At 46.4% G+C, this 17,500-nt stretch overlaps 1 protein-coding gene across 1 annotated transcript in view; it reads left to right on the forward strand.

The window, feature by feature from the left end:
• magi2a (membrane associated guanylate kinase, WW and PDZ domain containing 2a) overlaps window positions 1-17,500 on the forward strand; it is a 148,426-nt gene that overhangs the window by 39,985 nt on the left and 90,941 nt on the right. Inside the window, 1 exon segment of the mRNA XM_084483315.1 lies at window positions 1-7. This exon segment is cut by the window's left edge and continues 110 nt beyond it. Within this exon segment, the coding sequence (XP_084339441.1) occupies window positions 1-7 (7 nt within the window).

Below are 17,500 nucleotides of genomic sequence, written 5' to 3' on the forward strand. Positions count from 1 at the left end.
GTTCCCTGTGAGTAACCCGCCCTCCCTCGCTGACCCCGTCCCTCACCCTCTCTGACCCCGCCCCTCACCCCCTCTAACCCCGCCCCTCACCCTCGCTGACCCCGCCCCTCACCCTCGCTGCCCCCGTCCCTCACCCTCTCTGACCCCGTCCCTCACCCTCTGACCCCGTCCCTCACCCTCTCTGACTCCTCCCTCCCCCTCCTCCGCTGGAGGGATGGTCTGCACCCATTGGCTGGTCCTCACAACGTCCTCTGAGCCGTTAACATAAGACACTTGAGTATTGGACGGCTCCGTCCCTGATACTATGGAGTGTCCTCTGAATACATGAAGGATGAATACATGAAGGATGAATACATGAAGGAGGAGTTTTAGCATGCTGTCCTCAACTCCATATACATGAAAAATGAACACATGAAGCAGGGTTAATAGGGTGCTGTCCTCACCGCTGAATACATGAAGGTTGAATACATGAATGAGTGTTGGGTGACTCCCATTAAGGTGCTGGTTTGTAATGGCCACAGCCTAATGGCCTTTTTCCATTCGCAATTTCGGCCTTTGGAAAAAGGAATATAGACCCATAAAAATACAATAAGTGTTCTTGTGTAAGACTTCGTCATGCACAGAGCATGGCAGGAGTTCTCCACAGCTTGATTCATTATTATTCATTTGTTCCGATAACTATAGAAGTCTAATTTAAAAGGGTAATGGAAGTTTAGACAGGAGCTCTCCGCAGGGGTTTTAGTTTGATGATATTTGCTTGTAAAACTGAATATCAGGTTAAAATGCTAGGCTTTTTTCAGACTAGTCTGGGTCTAAAGACTGGATATCGGAACATATTTCACATTATTACATTGCTTATATTTGTAATCCTTTTTTTAACATCATGTGGTAATTAGTGTGAAACATTGTCCAACATTTAAACAAAACTCACAAATAAATTGTCACAATGAGCTTCTCTGATTAGGAAGCAAAAAATAAGTATAACGTCAAACAGAACTCACAATCACAGATTCCATTGTGAGTGCTCCGTCTCTGAAACGTGTCTTAATTGAATACATCACGTTTTACAGTAGGCTAATATACAACTAAATAGGCTACAGTAAGTGTGTATTGTTGTGTTATGACTCAAGACAAGCGTCATCAGTTGATGACACACCTTGAAGCAGGTAGCGTTCCTCCCAGCTGCACTGGGAGGCCAGGCCAATCAGAGTCCAGCCAGGCCAATCAGAGTCCAGCCAGGCCAATCAGAGTCCAGCCAGGCCAGTATAGTATAGTGGAAACAGGTCCTTACTCTGCACCCAAGACAATCCTGCTCTTTACTGGCCACTTCTCCCACACCATCCCCTCCCTGAGGGTCTTACTACTGTCGCGGGAAACAGTTTGACCCAGCTGTGGAGAATCTGTATATTATCAGAACAAACATCTTAAACTCATATTTGAATAGTGAGGCGGTCCACAGCTACAGGCCCTGAAGGGCCCGTGTTTTTGAGCTGTTAACGTTTTCTGCTTCAAATATTAGCATATTTGACACTCTTCTTTCATGTGTTAATTGAAAACGATCCCTCACTGCCGATTTATTCACTATTAGCGCCTGCTAATGGGTAGCTCTCCGTATGTCTGCAGGGGGAACCAACAGCTGAAGCTTTTTAATACTCATCTCAAAAATACCAACCTGTAGGAAATAAAATAAATCTTTAAACAGCAGAGTAATCAGGCAGTGACTACTGACTCTGAGTGACTATACGCCTGTCTCTAGATGGGGAAACTATATCACGCACACACACACGTCGAACACACACACACACACGCCTGATTCCAGGTGAGGTCCTTTGGTAGTGTGTTTGGCAGGTGGTGTGGTCGCTGGTCGTTCACACCCAGCCCCTGGGAGGTGGGTACGGACGGGGGTGGATGTTCGTTGGGCATGATGACCTGGGTTTCCCCTGGCAACGGGGCGCCCTGCACACTGGGGCCTGCAGGCTGTGATGTGAAAGCATCCCAGTTCCATGAACCCAGGCTGGTTTCCCTGAGTCAGCAAGCCCGGGCTAATTAAGTGCAACGTGTGCGTGCGTGAGCGCGTGTGTTGGTGTATGGGTGTTTGTGTTATTGGGTTTGTGTGTGTGTGTTTATTGCCATGTATGCATTTGTGTGTGTGTGTGTGTGTGTGTGTGTGTGTGTGTGTGTGTGCGTGTGCGTGTTGGTGACATTATTGCCACATCAGACTAACATTACCATTAGGCCCAGCTGTCTGTTTTCTAACTTCTAGCCGCTAACTGCTGGCCGCTACCCACTAGCCGCTAAGCGCTGGCCGCTAACTGCTAGCTGCTAACCGCTAGCTCTGCCCTGAATCCTCGGTGGAGGCTCATTTTCCTCTGGTCTCGTCGCAGCGATAGGGTTTCATTAAATCACTGTTCCATTTTTTCACACCGAAAAGACACGACAAGAGACACCTTTTCCCTGTTGTTTTTTACGCACTACAAACAATACGAGCGTTTTGTTTGCGACGGTGTGAGTCGTATCCTCAGATAACGGAACACGGAGCAGCTGCCAAGAAAAAGTGCCGGGGAGGAGAAAACTATAAAGACTGAGCAGGAAAAACATGGCTGCCAAGATAGAGACACAAAGTGACTGGAGATGAAGAGAGAGAGAGGGAGATGAGAGAGAGACGAATAGAGAGAGATGACGAGAAAGAGATAGAGAGATGAGAAAGAGATAGAGAGAGATAAAGAAAGAGACGAATAGAGAGAGATAACGAGAAAGAGATAGAGAGGGAGAGAAAGAGAGAGAGAGACGAATAGAGAGAGATGACGAGAAAGAGAGAGAGAGAGAGAGAGAGAGATACCAAGAGACAGGGAACGAGAGAGATAGAGAGAGAGAGGGACAGATTGAGACAAAATTGTTGATAACCACCGGAATAAATGAAAAGCTGAGAGAGAGAGCGAGAGAGAGGTTGTGGAGAGTTAACTGATGTATTTAGTTCAGCCATTGTGTGAATCCAAGCGAATCCGTGCGTGTGCTTGCGTGTGTGTGCTTGCGTGTGTGTGCTTGCGTGTGTGTGCTTGCGTGTGTGTGCTCGCGTGTGTGTCTGCGCGCCGTGGAGTGGAAGTGACCTCGTCGAGATTGAAGCGAGACGAGGAGGAGAGACAGGCCAGTAGAGTACTTTTGAACGGAGCTCCTGGGATGGAGATGAATGACGAGTGGAGGAGAGCGACACTGCTGGGAGTCAGGAGGCAAGAGGGCCTGGAGAGACACACGACAAAGAGGTTCAGAACGGGGCAGAGAGAGCGGGGGAGAGAGAGAGAGAGATGGGGAGAGAAAGAAGGGGAGAGAGAGAGAAAGAGTGGGAGAGGGGGGAAGAGAGAAAGAGGGGGGAGAGATGGATAGAGAGAGAGAGAGGGGGGGAGAGAGCGAGGGCGAGGAGAGCTGGGGGAGGGGGAGGGAGGGGGAGAGAGAGGGAGAAGAGACTGAGAGGGGAAGAGGGAGAGGGAAGAGAGCTCTTATCTCAGACGGCTTGAGATGGCAGGTAAAAGAAAAGCAATTTCTGGAGCAGAGCTCGGTAATGGGGGGAGATAGAGGTAGCTCACGGAGGGATCGGCCGCCTGGTTCAGAGGCATCGACTCAGATGGAAGAGGGCGGCGCTCGGACACACGGAGGAGGGCTGTGGACCGCTGAGGGCACACAGGAGTGGTTAAAGCTCAGTAGTGGTGATAGCATAATAATGCTGCCGTGCTGTGTAAGGCTAGCCTAGCACTGGGGATATCTTAGCCGCGGTGAGGCCGTAGCAGCGATGATAGCCTAGCCGTGATGAAGGCTCAGTGATGGTTCAGGGGTGGGAATCTCTTGGCACCTCACGGTTAGATTTGATTCCGATTCAGAGGTCAACGATTCGATCCTAAAACGATTATTGATGCATCTCGATGCAACAATTTTTTTAATGTGCATTTCAATGCAGGGTTTTCAAAAATATATATATATATATGCACATCTTGCTACTTTGCTACTCAGAGTTTGCTAATCGCTTCCTACTTGTGTGATGATCATTAAAGACAATCAACAGATGAATTACCTTATCTAATATTTTATATTAGATAAAGTCGGTTCTCTGCACAGAGAACCCGCAGGCAGAAAGGATGGTGATAGCCTGGCTGTGATGAAGGCTCAATGATGGTACTAGCGTAGCTGTCATACTAGCATAGCACTGGTGATAGTGTTACGGGGATGACAGCAAAGTGATGACTGCATAGCAGTTGTCAAACCTAATTTATAGTTGTTGTGCGTGAACCAAGAATGATAATCATCAGAAAGAAAAAATTGTTGAATTGATTTGGAAGTCACAAAATGACAACTACTGGGTGAACCCCTGTTAGATGCACAGTACAACAGCCTACAGGTGTGTACACTGACTGGACCCAATAGAGAACTTATGACTTATTACTTATAGAGTGGCAGGATTACATCAAGGTGGACCGGATTCCACTGTTGCCTGCCTCACTTCCTTCCTACGCCTAAATGATCCTTTCCTTTCACCTCTGTAACGTCTGTCTACCCCCGCTGGTCCTCGAAGACACTCTTTATCCAAACCACCGCAGATCAGTGCTCTGTTTTGCCTCCTTACTCTTCTTCCTTGAGGTCCATTATGTTCTGCCCCGGTCGTCCAGAACACTCGTACGTACGCCGCGTTTCCTCCTAATAATACCGCTCTATTCTGGGTGGCAAGGCGGGCGAACACACTGCCTTGGAGGAATGCGGACACACTAAGGCACTCTGAAGGCCCTGAGATCTTCTGGAGTGTCTCTAAATAATGGAGGTGGGGAGAGAGGAGAGCGAGCCAGCTCCGTGGAGCTGTTGAAGAGTGTTAGAGTAGCTTTACTTTTATACCGTGCTCTCGGTCTCTCTTTCTCTCTCTTCGACACGAGGAGTTCAACTTCTCCAGAGAAGTTGGCTTCTCAGGAGGGTGACATGTAGCAGTTGGTTAGTACAGTCCGACGTGTGTGTGTGTGTGTGTGTGTGTGTGTGTGTGTGTGTGTGTGTGTGTGTGTGTGTGTGTGTGTGTGTGTGTGTGTGTGTGTGTGTGTGTGTGTGTGTGTGTGGCCAGTGTGGGTGTGTGTGTGTGTGTGTGTGGCCAGTGTGGGTGTGTGTGTGTGTGTGAGAATCAGTTGTAGTATTTTGAAAAATATCAATGATTGTTCATCTCTGTGTGATGAACAATCATTTCTACTACATTGGCAACTAATGATTCTTATCATTAGTATCCATCCCATAATATGTGGTTTATGTTCGATTGAGTGTTCTGATTTGATTCCAAACATTTCCGTGTTTCACATGAAACCATAGAAAACTCTGACCAGAGATGCAAAGGTGAAATATTCAATGTAATATATAACTAGTTATCGAGTTGTAAATATAACATTCTTCTTAAAACATTACATGCATAGTAATGGGCCATTGGGACTCCATCTCTCCCACAGCAAAAGGTGGAACCTCATTTTAATTTTACCAGCTACCTTTTCACCGTGCGTGGAGCTGCCATTGACAGACCCTCACAGTGCATGAGAGCGATTGTGAAGGGCCTATTTTCTGCCAGCGTTAGCCGCATACCGTAGCCAGCCTGGGGAACCTGGGTCTATTGATTCTTAATGGAAAGCAGAGAGCTAAACTAAGCTAGCGTAGCGGCACAGCCCAGTCAGACAGGTTGCTAACGAAGGGGGTGAGATGAAAGCACAACAGCCCAGTGAACTTTATGTAATTGGAGTTTGGGGTTTTATGAAGTGTGTTATTGGATATTTCACAATAAATCTTAAATGGACCCCCTATTCTTTACTGTTTCAAAATGGAGCCTGTAGTGATGGGTGGTAGGTAGATCCTCATACCAGTCTACCCAGTGGGCTGTACTTACTGGAAGTTTGATCTACCCATCATACATCTTGGTTGGCACTACCACTAGTGAGATCTCTTGAGGGATTTCAGCCACATTTAAATGGCTCAGAATCACAGCTAGTGTTAAAGTGTCCCCCTTAATAACACACTCAAACACAGTTGAATTGGTCGATGGTTTGCTTAAACGTGTGTGTGTGTGTGTGTGTGTGTGTGTGTGTGTGTACATTTATATGTTGATGTGGATCTAGAGCACATGTTTCAGTGGTGAGGTCTTAGGGGAGGATCTTCAGAGTTAACTGAGAGGCTCATGCCAACGGGCCCATGTGTGTGTTATGGCTTCAGCGTTGGCAATATTGCTGGAGAAAGAGGGAGTGTTAGATGTGTGAGAGAGAGGGAGTTAGCAAAGAGAGGAGTGAGAGAAAGAGAGGTGTGACTGAGGCTGTGTGAGGAATGGAGACAGACAATGCCAGAGTCAGGAAGAGACATTTGGCGAGGAGAGAGGTGGGATTATGGAGCGCGTGTGTGTGAGGGAGACAGAGATGAGAGGGAGCGATACACTGTCGGCTTTACGATGGATTTCCGTCCTCCATGTTTCTGGCAAGCTATTGCTATTATTTCCATTTTCTCTTCCTCACTTCCCCCTTCTAACCCGTTGTTGTCCAGCAGTATATCTGGTGCCGTCAGGATCGGATTCCTCCACACATCGAGGTTGTTCTAGTCCGACCACATGTTCAACAACCCAGGATACAAGTCCACAACCCAGGGCGTCTATACATCGTCCGCCACGGCCTCTTCCGGCATTCCTGCCCCAATCCCGGTCTGCTGCTCTGTTTTACATTTAGGGCATTCAGCAGACGCTTTTATCCAAAGCGACTGTATGCGGAACAGGCCTCCATCTTTGTGAGGTGACGCCATCGGTCTGGACCAATGGCCTCCCCGCGAGGCTCTAAGTGGGATCCGCTTCACTAGCCTACTTAGTGTTAGTACTGTAGTACTACTGTAGTAGTACTCTGGCCTCTCTGTGGGGCCAGGCCTCTCTGGCCTCTCTGTGGGGCCTCACCGTGGAGTTCCGTCCCACGGCACGCTGCCGCTCTGGGGCCCCCGCTCTGGGGCCCCCGCTCTGGGGCCCCCGCTCTGGGGCCGCCGCTCTGGGGCCCCCGCTCTGGGGCCGCCTCTCTGGGGCCCCCACTCTGGGGCCGCCGCTCTGGGGCCGCCGCTCTGTGGCTGTGTTGCTGTGTTTCTAGGTGAAGCGCTGCCTTGCTCCTGCCTCTTTGTGTCAGTGAGAGCGGGCGACAGAGGGGCCGTCGCCCGTGCTCAGTGTTGACGCACCTCTCAGAAGCCCGCTCTCTCTCATGTCGGGGTTTCTGCTCTTTGACTTCGTCTCACCCGACTGAACTGAATGCCCCCCCCACCCCCCCCCCCGAAAAGCTCCCTTTTCTTCCATGCCTCAATTTATTCTCCCTCTCTCCCTCTCTGTGTCTCCCCTTCTCCTCTCTTCATCTCACTAACTCATTGACTCATTGAAGGCAGGGTGGGGTTACCATGGCAACTGCTGTTTCCTCTCCCCATCAGCATCAAAGACTCAACTCTTCTTAAACTCTCTCTCTCTCCACCCTCCCTCTCTCTCTCTCACTCCTTCTCCCTCTCTCTCTCTCCCTCTCGTTTCTTTTTTCATTAGCCCCGTTTCAGTCTCCCCGTCCTCCTCCATCATCCCTCTGCGTTCCCTCTTTTGTCCTGGTGGGATAATAAAAGAGAAAGTGAAGAGATGGGCGAGAGCGGGCTGACCTGGCCTGTGACTCATCGTTGTTTCCCGTCACGAGGCAGTGGGCCGCGGCATCACCGCGCCGATCGACATCGAGCCGCAATAAAAACCAAAACACCAGGATGCACGGAGGGGTCTCCGTTTATAACAGACCCGTGGACACCTTGAGCTGGTCTGCATCAGGGCCGCTTGATCATGGAAAAAAATCATAATCACGATTATTTTGGTCAATATTGAAATCTCGATTATTCAAACGATTATTTTTGAGTTTGAAAACATGATGCATTTATTCAGAATTTCTCTCCAAAAAAAAACACTTTGTAAATGAGAACTTCGAAATTTCCCCTTAAAAATATACACAGAATGGTCAAATAGAAAATAAAGTCCAGATATGAATCCAGCTGTAAAATATATATTTTTTTTAATCGTTTCAACTTGATTATATTAGTTTGGTGATCGTTTCACTCTGAAATCGAAATCGCGATCAAAATTAGATTAATCGCCCAGCCCTAGTCTGCACCTGCAGAGGAGTTCTGCTGCCAGCACACTCTACGTGACCTGGTTATGTCAGAGGTCACTGCGTGGGACCTGGTTATGTCAGAGGTCACTGCGTGGGACCTGGTTATGTCAGAGGTCACTGCGTGGGACCTGGTTATGTCAGAGGTCACTGCGTGGGACCTGGTTATGTCAGAGGTCACTGCGTGGGACCTGGTTATGTCAGAGGTCACTGCGTCGGACCTGGTTATGTCAGAGGTCACTGCGTCGGACCTGGTTATGTCAGAGGTCACTGCGTGGGACCTGGTTATGTCAGAGGTCACTGCGTCGGACCTGGTTATGTCAGAGGTCACTGCGTGGGACCTGGTTATGGTTCAGTTGAGTGGTTATGGTCATGAGTTCACTTCGAACTAATGTGTCCATTAGTGTGCGTGCAAGTGTGCATTTGTGAGGGGAGTGCGAGCCTGCTTGTGGCAGAGGGGGGTCTCCAAGTGTGACTCAGGTCCTGTATCACAGAGAGGGGTCTCCCTCCACAGAGGGGGGTCCCAGTGTGACTCAAGTCCTGTACCACAGAGGGGGGTCTCCCTCCACAGAGAGGGGTCTCCCTCCACAGCGGGGGGTCTCCCTCCACAGAGAGGGGTCTCCCTCCACAGAGGGGGGTCCCAGTGTGACTCAGGTCCTGTACCACAGAGGGGGGTCTCCCTCCACAGAGAGGGGTCTCCCTCCACAGCGGGGGGTCTCCCTCCACAGAGAGGGGTCTCCCTCCACAGAGGGGGGTCCCAGTGTGACTCAGGTCCTGTACCACAGAGAGGGGTCTCCCTCCACAGAGGGGGGTCCCAGTGTGACTCAGGTCCTGTATCACAGAGGGGGGTCTTCCTCTGTGATCCAGGTCCTAGTGACTCATAATGAGTTGTTTGATTGCGTTGGAGATCTGAATAATGAGCTCTCTTTATTCTTCCTCCGCTTTTAAAAAGGGCAGTTGGTCATTAACAACGAGACGACTCCAACTACAGCCCCACGCTCTGAGTTTCAAACCATCACGTTGTTGCCGTTCCGTTTATTATTCATGTGTGTTGCTTTCTCAACGCACATCAACGCACGCAAATCTGTAAAGGCGCACAACTGTAAAGCGTAGAAACTGTGTGGCACGATATGAGTTGTTTCTTTTGGCTTTGATTTCCACTTCTTAAAACGTGTGTGCTCGTATTGGTTATGGAATAAAGCTTTGTCTGAGTAACAAGCTAGTAGTCAACACCTTTATAGATGTCCGTTGTCAATGCTCTCCCCCTATTGGATGAGGTTCAAAGGGACCCTATGCATGCAAATGGTAAATTGACTGCATTTTCATCCAAAGAGCTTTACAATATTGCCTGACATTCACCCATTCATGCACACATTCACACACCAACGGCGGAATCAACCATGCAAGGCGACAGCCAGCTCATCGGGAGCAGTTAGGGTTAGATGCCTTGCTCAGGGACACGTCGACACTCAAGCTAGGAGGAGCCAGGGATCGAACTAGGAACCTTGTGGTTACCAGCCAACCCGCTCTCTCTCCCGCCTTCGTCACATGTTGGTCACATGATGTTCACATGTTGGTCACATGTTGTTCACGTGTTCAGCTCAACTGTTCCTCTGTTCAGAGCCCAGGGGAACAGCGGAGCTCTGACTCCACCCCCCCACACTGGGAGCATGTTCATTAATGCCAGTCAGTAGTTAACAAACTAACACCATTATTCTCAACACACTCCTCTTCATCTTCCTAGTTTTTCCCCAGAAACTCTCTCTCTTTGTCTCTCTCTCTCTCTCTCTCTCTCTCTCTGTCTCTGTCTCTGTCTCTGTCTCTCTCTCTCTCTCTCTCTCTCTCTCTCTCTCTCTCTCTCTCTCTCTCTCTCTCTCTTCTCTTTCTCTTTCTTTCTCTCTCTCTCTCTCTCTCTCTCTCCCGCTCGCTCTCCCTCTATCCCCTGAGAAGCAGCTGCCCGCGCATTCACAAACATGCAGACCATGCATTATTCAGACTGGTGAGATCCTCTGACGCATGTGCACACACAAACGTACACACACACACAAACACACTATCAACAAAGGCCCCTTTGCTATCCTATGTTGCGTGTGTGTTTTCCATTTCCATAACCCGGGGCATATATGTGTGCTGACAGAAAAATGAAAGTTGACAGCATCTTTCCTCCCGACTGAAGGTTTCTCTTCCTCGTTCATCTCCTTAGACATCCAGGGCATTAGTGCTCCTAAAACAACTGGTCTGCCCCAGCTCCTAGAACTCTGAATGACCACACAAGCACTGCGTTGCACACAATACTCCTCTGTTGAATCTTTATACAAAATTGGGCTTTGTTCATGTTTCAGATCCATCTTCATGTTCACATTAATCTTTCCATGTCTCTGTTTTCATCAATAGTCAATAATTGCAGTTCATTGATTGAGTGTCTCAGGGTTCACACAGTGCAAACTAGGAAATACTTAGCGATGTAATCAACAATTCAAAACAAGGCCAAGGTACACAACAAACAGACTTGGTTTGTTATATGAAATATGCTAATTCTACCCCCGGGCGCACAGCCTTGGTTAAAGCACCGAGCCAATGAGACGGTGCGTGCCCAGAGTGTCTCCACAAGGCTGTGAGTCTATTGAATCTTCCATGTTCTCTGCATGTTCTGGAACAATCTGCCTGGCGCTGGGCGACCACAGCACAACACAAAGAGACCTCCCATCTGTGATGTCATTACTGAGCACCACCAGCAGGGCTTTCCATTTCAAACCTGATGATTACAAGCAGTTTAGCGAGTGTGTTCTCGCCCCAAAGCGATGGCGGTCATTCTATTCTGACCACAGGCGAGGGAAGCACGGAGGAGCATCAGGCTCTCATCGGGACGAGCAGGATTGGACTCTCACACACGTACACGCACACACACGCACACACACGCACACACACAAACACTTGTTATAACACACAAACACACACACAGACACACTTCTTATAACACACACACACACACACACACTTCTTATAACACACACACACACACACACACACACACACACACACACACACACACACACACACACACACACACACACTTCTTATAACACACACACACACACACACACACACTTCTTAAACACACACACACACACACACACACACACACACACACACACACACACACACACACACACACACACACACACACACACACACATACGCACACACACCCTTCTAGAGACACATGACGTGGTCCTGAAGGTAAATTCTTCTGTTCTTCTATTCTTCAGCAAAGTGCCTTTTAGAAACCATAGAACATAGTAAATCTCTTCCAATACCCATCTGACTGAATGCATCCTTCTGTGAACTCCAAATGTTTTGGGGAGTAAAGGAAACGTCCAAGAACAGGCTGCCCTGTCTCCAACTCATTCAGAGATCGTACGGCATAACGGGGAAGGTGGACATATGGTGTATATTGTTTGGTTGATGGTTTGACTCCCAATAGTCAACTTCCTTAATGCTGCCCATGCTACCTTTCCTTTGCACAAAGGCCCAGGTCACATGGGTACCACCAGGTCACATGGGTAATCACCAGGTCACACGGGTATCACCAGGTCACATGAGCTAGTTCCCAGAAAGACTGCCCTCAGACAGTTGCAGTGATTATTGAATGACTCTCCTGCATGTTCAGTGGTTCACACAGAGATGGTCAAAGCACTGAATCACAGCCATGTCTCAACAGTGCGTACTTTGGTCTGAGGCGTGTTTATCGCGGCCTCATCCTCACCTGCTACAGTGATGAGAGGTGGTTAGCAGTGAGCAGCCGGTGCCTCCAAGAAGGCCAGGTACTCTGTGAGTGGGATGTATCTTAGGAAGTGGTGTGTTGTACCGCACACCATCTGACAGTCAAACGCACAAAAGACTTTGACAACTAAATAAGCGTGATGGCTGAGAAATGCTATAATTATGTTTTTTCTGTCCCTGTTAAATCTTCGTGTCTCCGCTCTGCCGCTGTGGTTCAGTTCATATTTCCTCCACTACAAACAACATCACCAACTTTGGCCGAATCAATGTGAGCCAGCCGTTGTTATGATCAATGGCTTGTTTCCTTGTTTTATCTTGTTGTTTGCGCCTCTCCTCTCCTGTCCTGTCCTCTTTTCTCCTCTTCTGTTCTGTTTTATCTTTCTTAAATGCTCTGCCCTTCCTCTTCTCATCTCTCTTCTCCCCTTCTCCTTACCTCTTCTCCTCTCCTCCTATCTCCTCCTATCTTCTCCTCTCCCCTCCCCTGTCCTAGCTCTCCTCTCCTCTCCTCCCATCTTCTCCTCTCCTGCTATCTTCTCCTCTCCTCCCCCCTCTCCCTCTCTCCCTCTCTCCCTCCCCTGTGCTGCCTGTGTGTGTGTGTGTGTGTGTGTGTGTGTGTGTGTTCTGGTTGGTGATGTGCATCACTGGGCTCTGAGAGGAAATGGTTGCTCAAGGTTGCTTTGTTGTTTGGTTTGACAAAGATGGCTACATTTAAACACACCCACTCACACAATTACACTTAAACACACACACACACGCACGCACGCGCGCGCGCGCGCGCGCACACACACACACACACACACACACACACACACACACACACACACACAATTACACTTTAAAACACACAAATACACTTCCACACACACACACACACACACACACACACACACACACACACACACACACACACACACACACACACAATTACACTTTAAAACACACAAATACACTTCCACACACACACACACACACACACACACACACACACACACACACACACACACACACACACACACACACACAATTACACTTTAAAACACACAAATACGGTTCCGGTGACATCACCACACCGAATGGCAGCCTAAACTAACTTCTCCCCGACAAAACGTTAATTTCGCCTCGTTAAATTGCCAAATAACAAATTATTCGACTACACAAGATCTGAATAACGGGCCGAGGATGGGAAATAAGAATGGACAAAAGAAAAATACTGCTACGGAGTCCAATAACGAGGAAGAAACCCCGAACAGCTCTCCTGCACAGGTACACGACGAGGAAGCCAACGCCGAGCCACACGTGGCTAGCTTAACACAGGTCTTAGAGGAGATACAGGGCTTTCGTAAAGACACGAAACAACAGCTAAACGATATCAAGGCTGAGCTCACCAATGTCAATGCTAAGCTAGCGGCGGCAGAGACGCGAATTGAAAATGTGGAGGACCGTGTTCAAAATGTCGAACAGGTGCTGAGCAAGATGATAAAGGTGATGAATCAGCGGGAGAATAAACTGCTTGACCAAGAGGGAAGATCCCGACGGGAAAACCTAAGGGTATATAATGTTCCCGAGGGAGCGGAGGGGCCTTCTATGGTGGAGTTCGTACAGAAGTTACTACGGGAAGTTTTGGAGGTCCCCCCCACCACGGAGCTAGGCATTGACAGAGCGCACCGGGCGCTCTCCCCGAGACCGTCCGGAGACAGAGAGGACAAGCCGCGGTCAATAATAATCAGGTTTCTCCGCTACACAACTAAAGAGGAGGTTTTGCGCAAGGCATGGGGGGAAAAAGGTGTTTTTGAACGGGAGACTTATTTTGATCTAGATTACCCCCCAGCTATTCTACAAAAGTGTAAAGATTACTCCGAGGCAAAGCGCGTGTTAAAGCAGAGGAATATCCGCTTCCAGACCCCGCTCCCTGCTAAACTACGAGTGTTTTACGAAGACGAGACGAGGCTATACCAGACAGCGATGGAGGCAACCAAGGACGTGAAAGACAGAGGACTGCCCGTCACCGTCACCACACCTAGGGAGAGTTTTGTTTGAACAGCTGTCCCGCTCTGCCTGGGACGCGGTGGGAGCGAGGCGGAGCGGGACGGGAGAGGAGCGAGAGCGGAACATCAGGGAGGAACTGCGTGCCTTCAGGAGACTCGTCCCCCACAGGAGAAGAGCTATAAGGTATGAGTAAGGTGGTGAGCTGAACAATCTCTTGAGTTAAAACAGTGCCGGGTTTAATTTACTAAAAATGCAGGGATCAAGATGTGACTTTCCCTTTCCTTTTTCATTATTATTCTCACATCCATTATTTTTTCCCTATTTGAATGAGAATATATACATGGGAGTGACACAGATACTCTTTTTGGGCAATGGACAGATGCTGCAGTGGGGGCCCTCAGCCTACAGGTGGAAGAGGCCTTCCCCCACAGCTAGGCTTTATTTTCAGCTTAGCTCAGGGTCACTTACAAGAGACCCCAACCTTGGAACCACACTTGTTTTATTGTTTTGTTCATATGTGTTTCTATGTTCTGGTTGTTCAGGGAGTAGATCTGCTAAGTTTTGTTTTGTGGATATTAATGTTACATAGACAGATGAATACATATGTCTAGTTGCAAAGTGAAATCTCATCTAATCTCATATAATATAATAATCATATAATTCATCTCATATAATATTAATGGGCTTTTGAATCCAATTAAGCGTAGTAAAATTCTATCTAAAAAGAACAAGCCCACATAGTATACCTTCAGGAAACTCGTTTTTCTCCTCATATAAATCAGGGCATAGAAGAGGAGTTGCTATCCATATTTCAAACAGGCTGAATTTTGAAAAGGTATTTGAAATGGGGGATAAAGAGGGTAGATTTATTTTAGTAAGAGGGAATATAGATGGGCGGCCAATAACTTTATTAAATATATATGCGCCCCCTGGAAGTGATGTTGGCTTCTTTAAAAAAATCACTAATATTATGGCAACAGAAACAGTAGGACTTCTGGTCCGTGGGGCAGATTTAAACCTACACCTACAACCCCGGTTGGATAGCTCAAGTAAAAAAAACCTTGGAAAAAAGTCCCTACATAGAAAAGTAAATGCACTTTTTGAGGAGGTGGGTCTAATCGACATATGGAGAAACCTTTTCCCTAACAGGAGAGATTATACACACTACTCTGCCCCACACTCCTCGTATTCAAGAATAGATTATTTTATAACATTTGGAAAAGATAAGGATGTAATTGGGACGATAGATCTAAGTGACCATACACCTATCTACTCATATGTTGACTTAAACCTGCAACCAAAGAATACCAAATGGAAATTGAATTCAAGTCTGCTCAATGATTCTAAATTTAAGGAACAAATTAAGAGATAAATAAGCCTCTACTTAGAATCTAATGACAATGATGAGGTCACACCTCCCATTCTTTGGCATGCCTTAAAGGCTGTATTAAGAGGGAGAATTATAACTTTTTCATCATACAAGAAGAAAATGAGGAATAAAAAAAATGAAGAATTGTAAAACAAATTGAAGGAACTAGAAAGAAAACATAAATTACATTCTGAGCAAAAGATATTGGAGGATATCAAAAAAAATAGGACTGAAATCAATGATTTAGCTACACAAGCAATTAAAAAAAATCTAATGTTCTTGAAACTGAGATACTATGAAAGTGGTTCTAAATATATGAAGATATTGGCCTGTAAATTGAAGAAAAAAATAGCAGAAAATACAATTCATAGAATTAATGCAAAATAAATTAAGTGAAATTCAGGAAGCTTTTGAGGTGTTTTACAAAACCTTATACTCTAATGTCCCAGGAGGAAATATAGCCTGAATGGACAATTTTCTAAATTCTTTAGATTTACCCACATTAAATGAAGAACAAAATGAAATAATGACTGCTGATATAACACAAGGGGAATTTAAAAATGCGATTAGTAGACTTAAATCAAATAAATCGCCAGGATCAGACGGTTATACAGCCGAATGGTATAAGGAATTTAAAGAGGAATTAACACCTATTATACTTCCAACACTGAAAGCCCAGTACTGGGCTTTAAAAAAGGCGCAAACGCCACCCAGCTGTAAGGAGGCGATCATATCGGCTGTACCAAAAGAAGGCAAGGATGAGACGGATTGTGGTTCATATCGACCAATATCTGTTCTTAACGTGGATTACAGATTATTTACCTCGATTATGGCTAGACGATTAGAGGAGTTCCTACCGACATTGATCCATAATGACCAGACAGGTTTTATACAGCAACGCCAAATGCAAGACAATATAAGAAAGACGTTACACATCATAGATTACATACAAAAAAATAAGACTGAGGCAATAGTGATTAGTGTTGACGCTGAAAAAGCATTTGATTCAGTTAATTGGGTTTTTCTTTACAGAGTGTTACACAGGTTCGGCCTTCATGATACAATTATAAAAACTATACAGGCACTGTATAACAATCCTACAGCCAGAATTAAAGTCAACGGATATTTATCTAATAGTTTTACCCTAGAAAGAGGCACCAGACAGGCTGTGCATGGTCACCTTTACTTTTCGCGCTATATGTAGAACCATTGGCTCAACATATTAGACAAAACAAAGATATAAGGGAAATTTCTATTAAAGAGAGAGTATAAATTAGCCTGTTATGCGGATGATATTTTGTGTTTTTTGGGGCAGCCCACAAACACTTTACCTAAATTGATGGAATAATTTGAACAATATGGTAAATTGTCAGGATACAAGGTTAAACAAACAAAATCCATCAGGTATTTGGGGATTAACATACCCATAGAAAAAAATCAAGGAAGATATAGCAAGATGGAACCTAAGCCTTTCTTCAAGAATCAAATCTATTAAAATGAGTATATTACCTCGATTATTGTACCTTTTTCAGACCCTACCAATTGAGATCAATCAAAGCCAATTCAACAAATGGGAAAAAATGCTGTCAAGATATATATGGCAAAGCAAAAGACCAAGGGTCTGTCTTAAAACTCTACAACTGACAAAAGAAAAAGGGGGATGGAGTCTGCCCTCTCTTAGAGATTATTTCCTGGCAACACAGATAAGGACCATTATAAATTGGTGCAACCCAAACTATAATGCTCAATGGAAATCTTGTTCCAAAACGTGGAAAACGTGGAAAACGTGTTCCACCCCCATACAGGCAGTTATAGAGAAATGTATATAGAAATGTTTAGGAAAGTGTATAACTCTGATGTAAATGGGAGAATAATTTCATGTGCGTACAAAATGCTGTCAAATCTTAAAACTTTATACATTAGGCAAAAATGGGAACAGGAAGGTGGGATGAATCTGAAGAGGAATGGACAATAATGTGGAGGTTTCATTGGAAATGTACCAGTTCACAGAAATGGAGGGAATATAACTGGAAGAACTTGATTAGATACTTTATAACACCCTCTCAGAAATCCAGGAATACCCCCTATATGTTGGAGGAAGTGCGGTAACCAGCACGCAAACCACTTCCACGTTTTTTGGGACTGCCCTGTCATCAAAGACTACTGGAAGGGGATACACAATGCCCTACAAGACATTTTCAAAGATGTT

The sequence above is a fragment of the Micromesistius poutassou genome (genome assembly GCF_964030765.1).
Source record: "Micromesistius poutassou genome assembly, chromosome: 18".
NCBI classification, from domain to species: domain Eukaryota; kingdom Metazoa; phylum Chordata; class Actinopteri; order Gadiformes; family Gadidae; genus Micromesistius; species Micromesistius poutassou.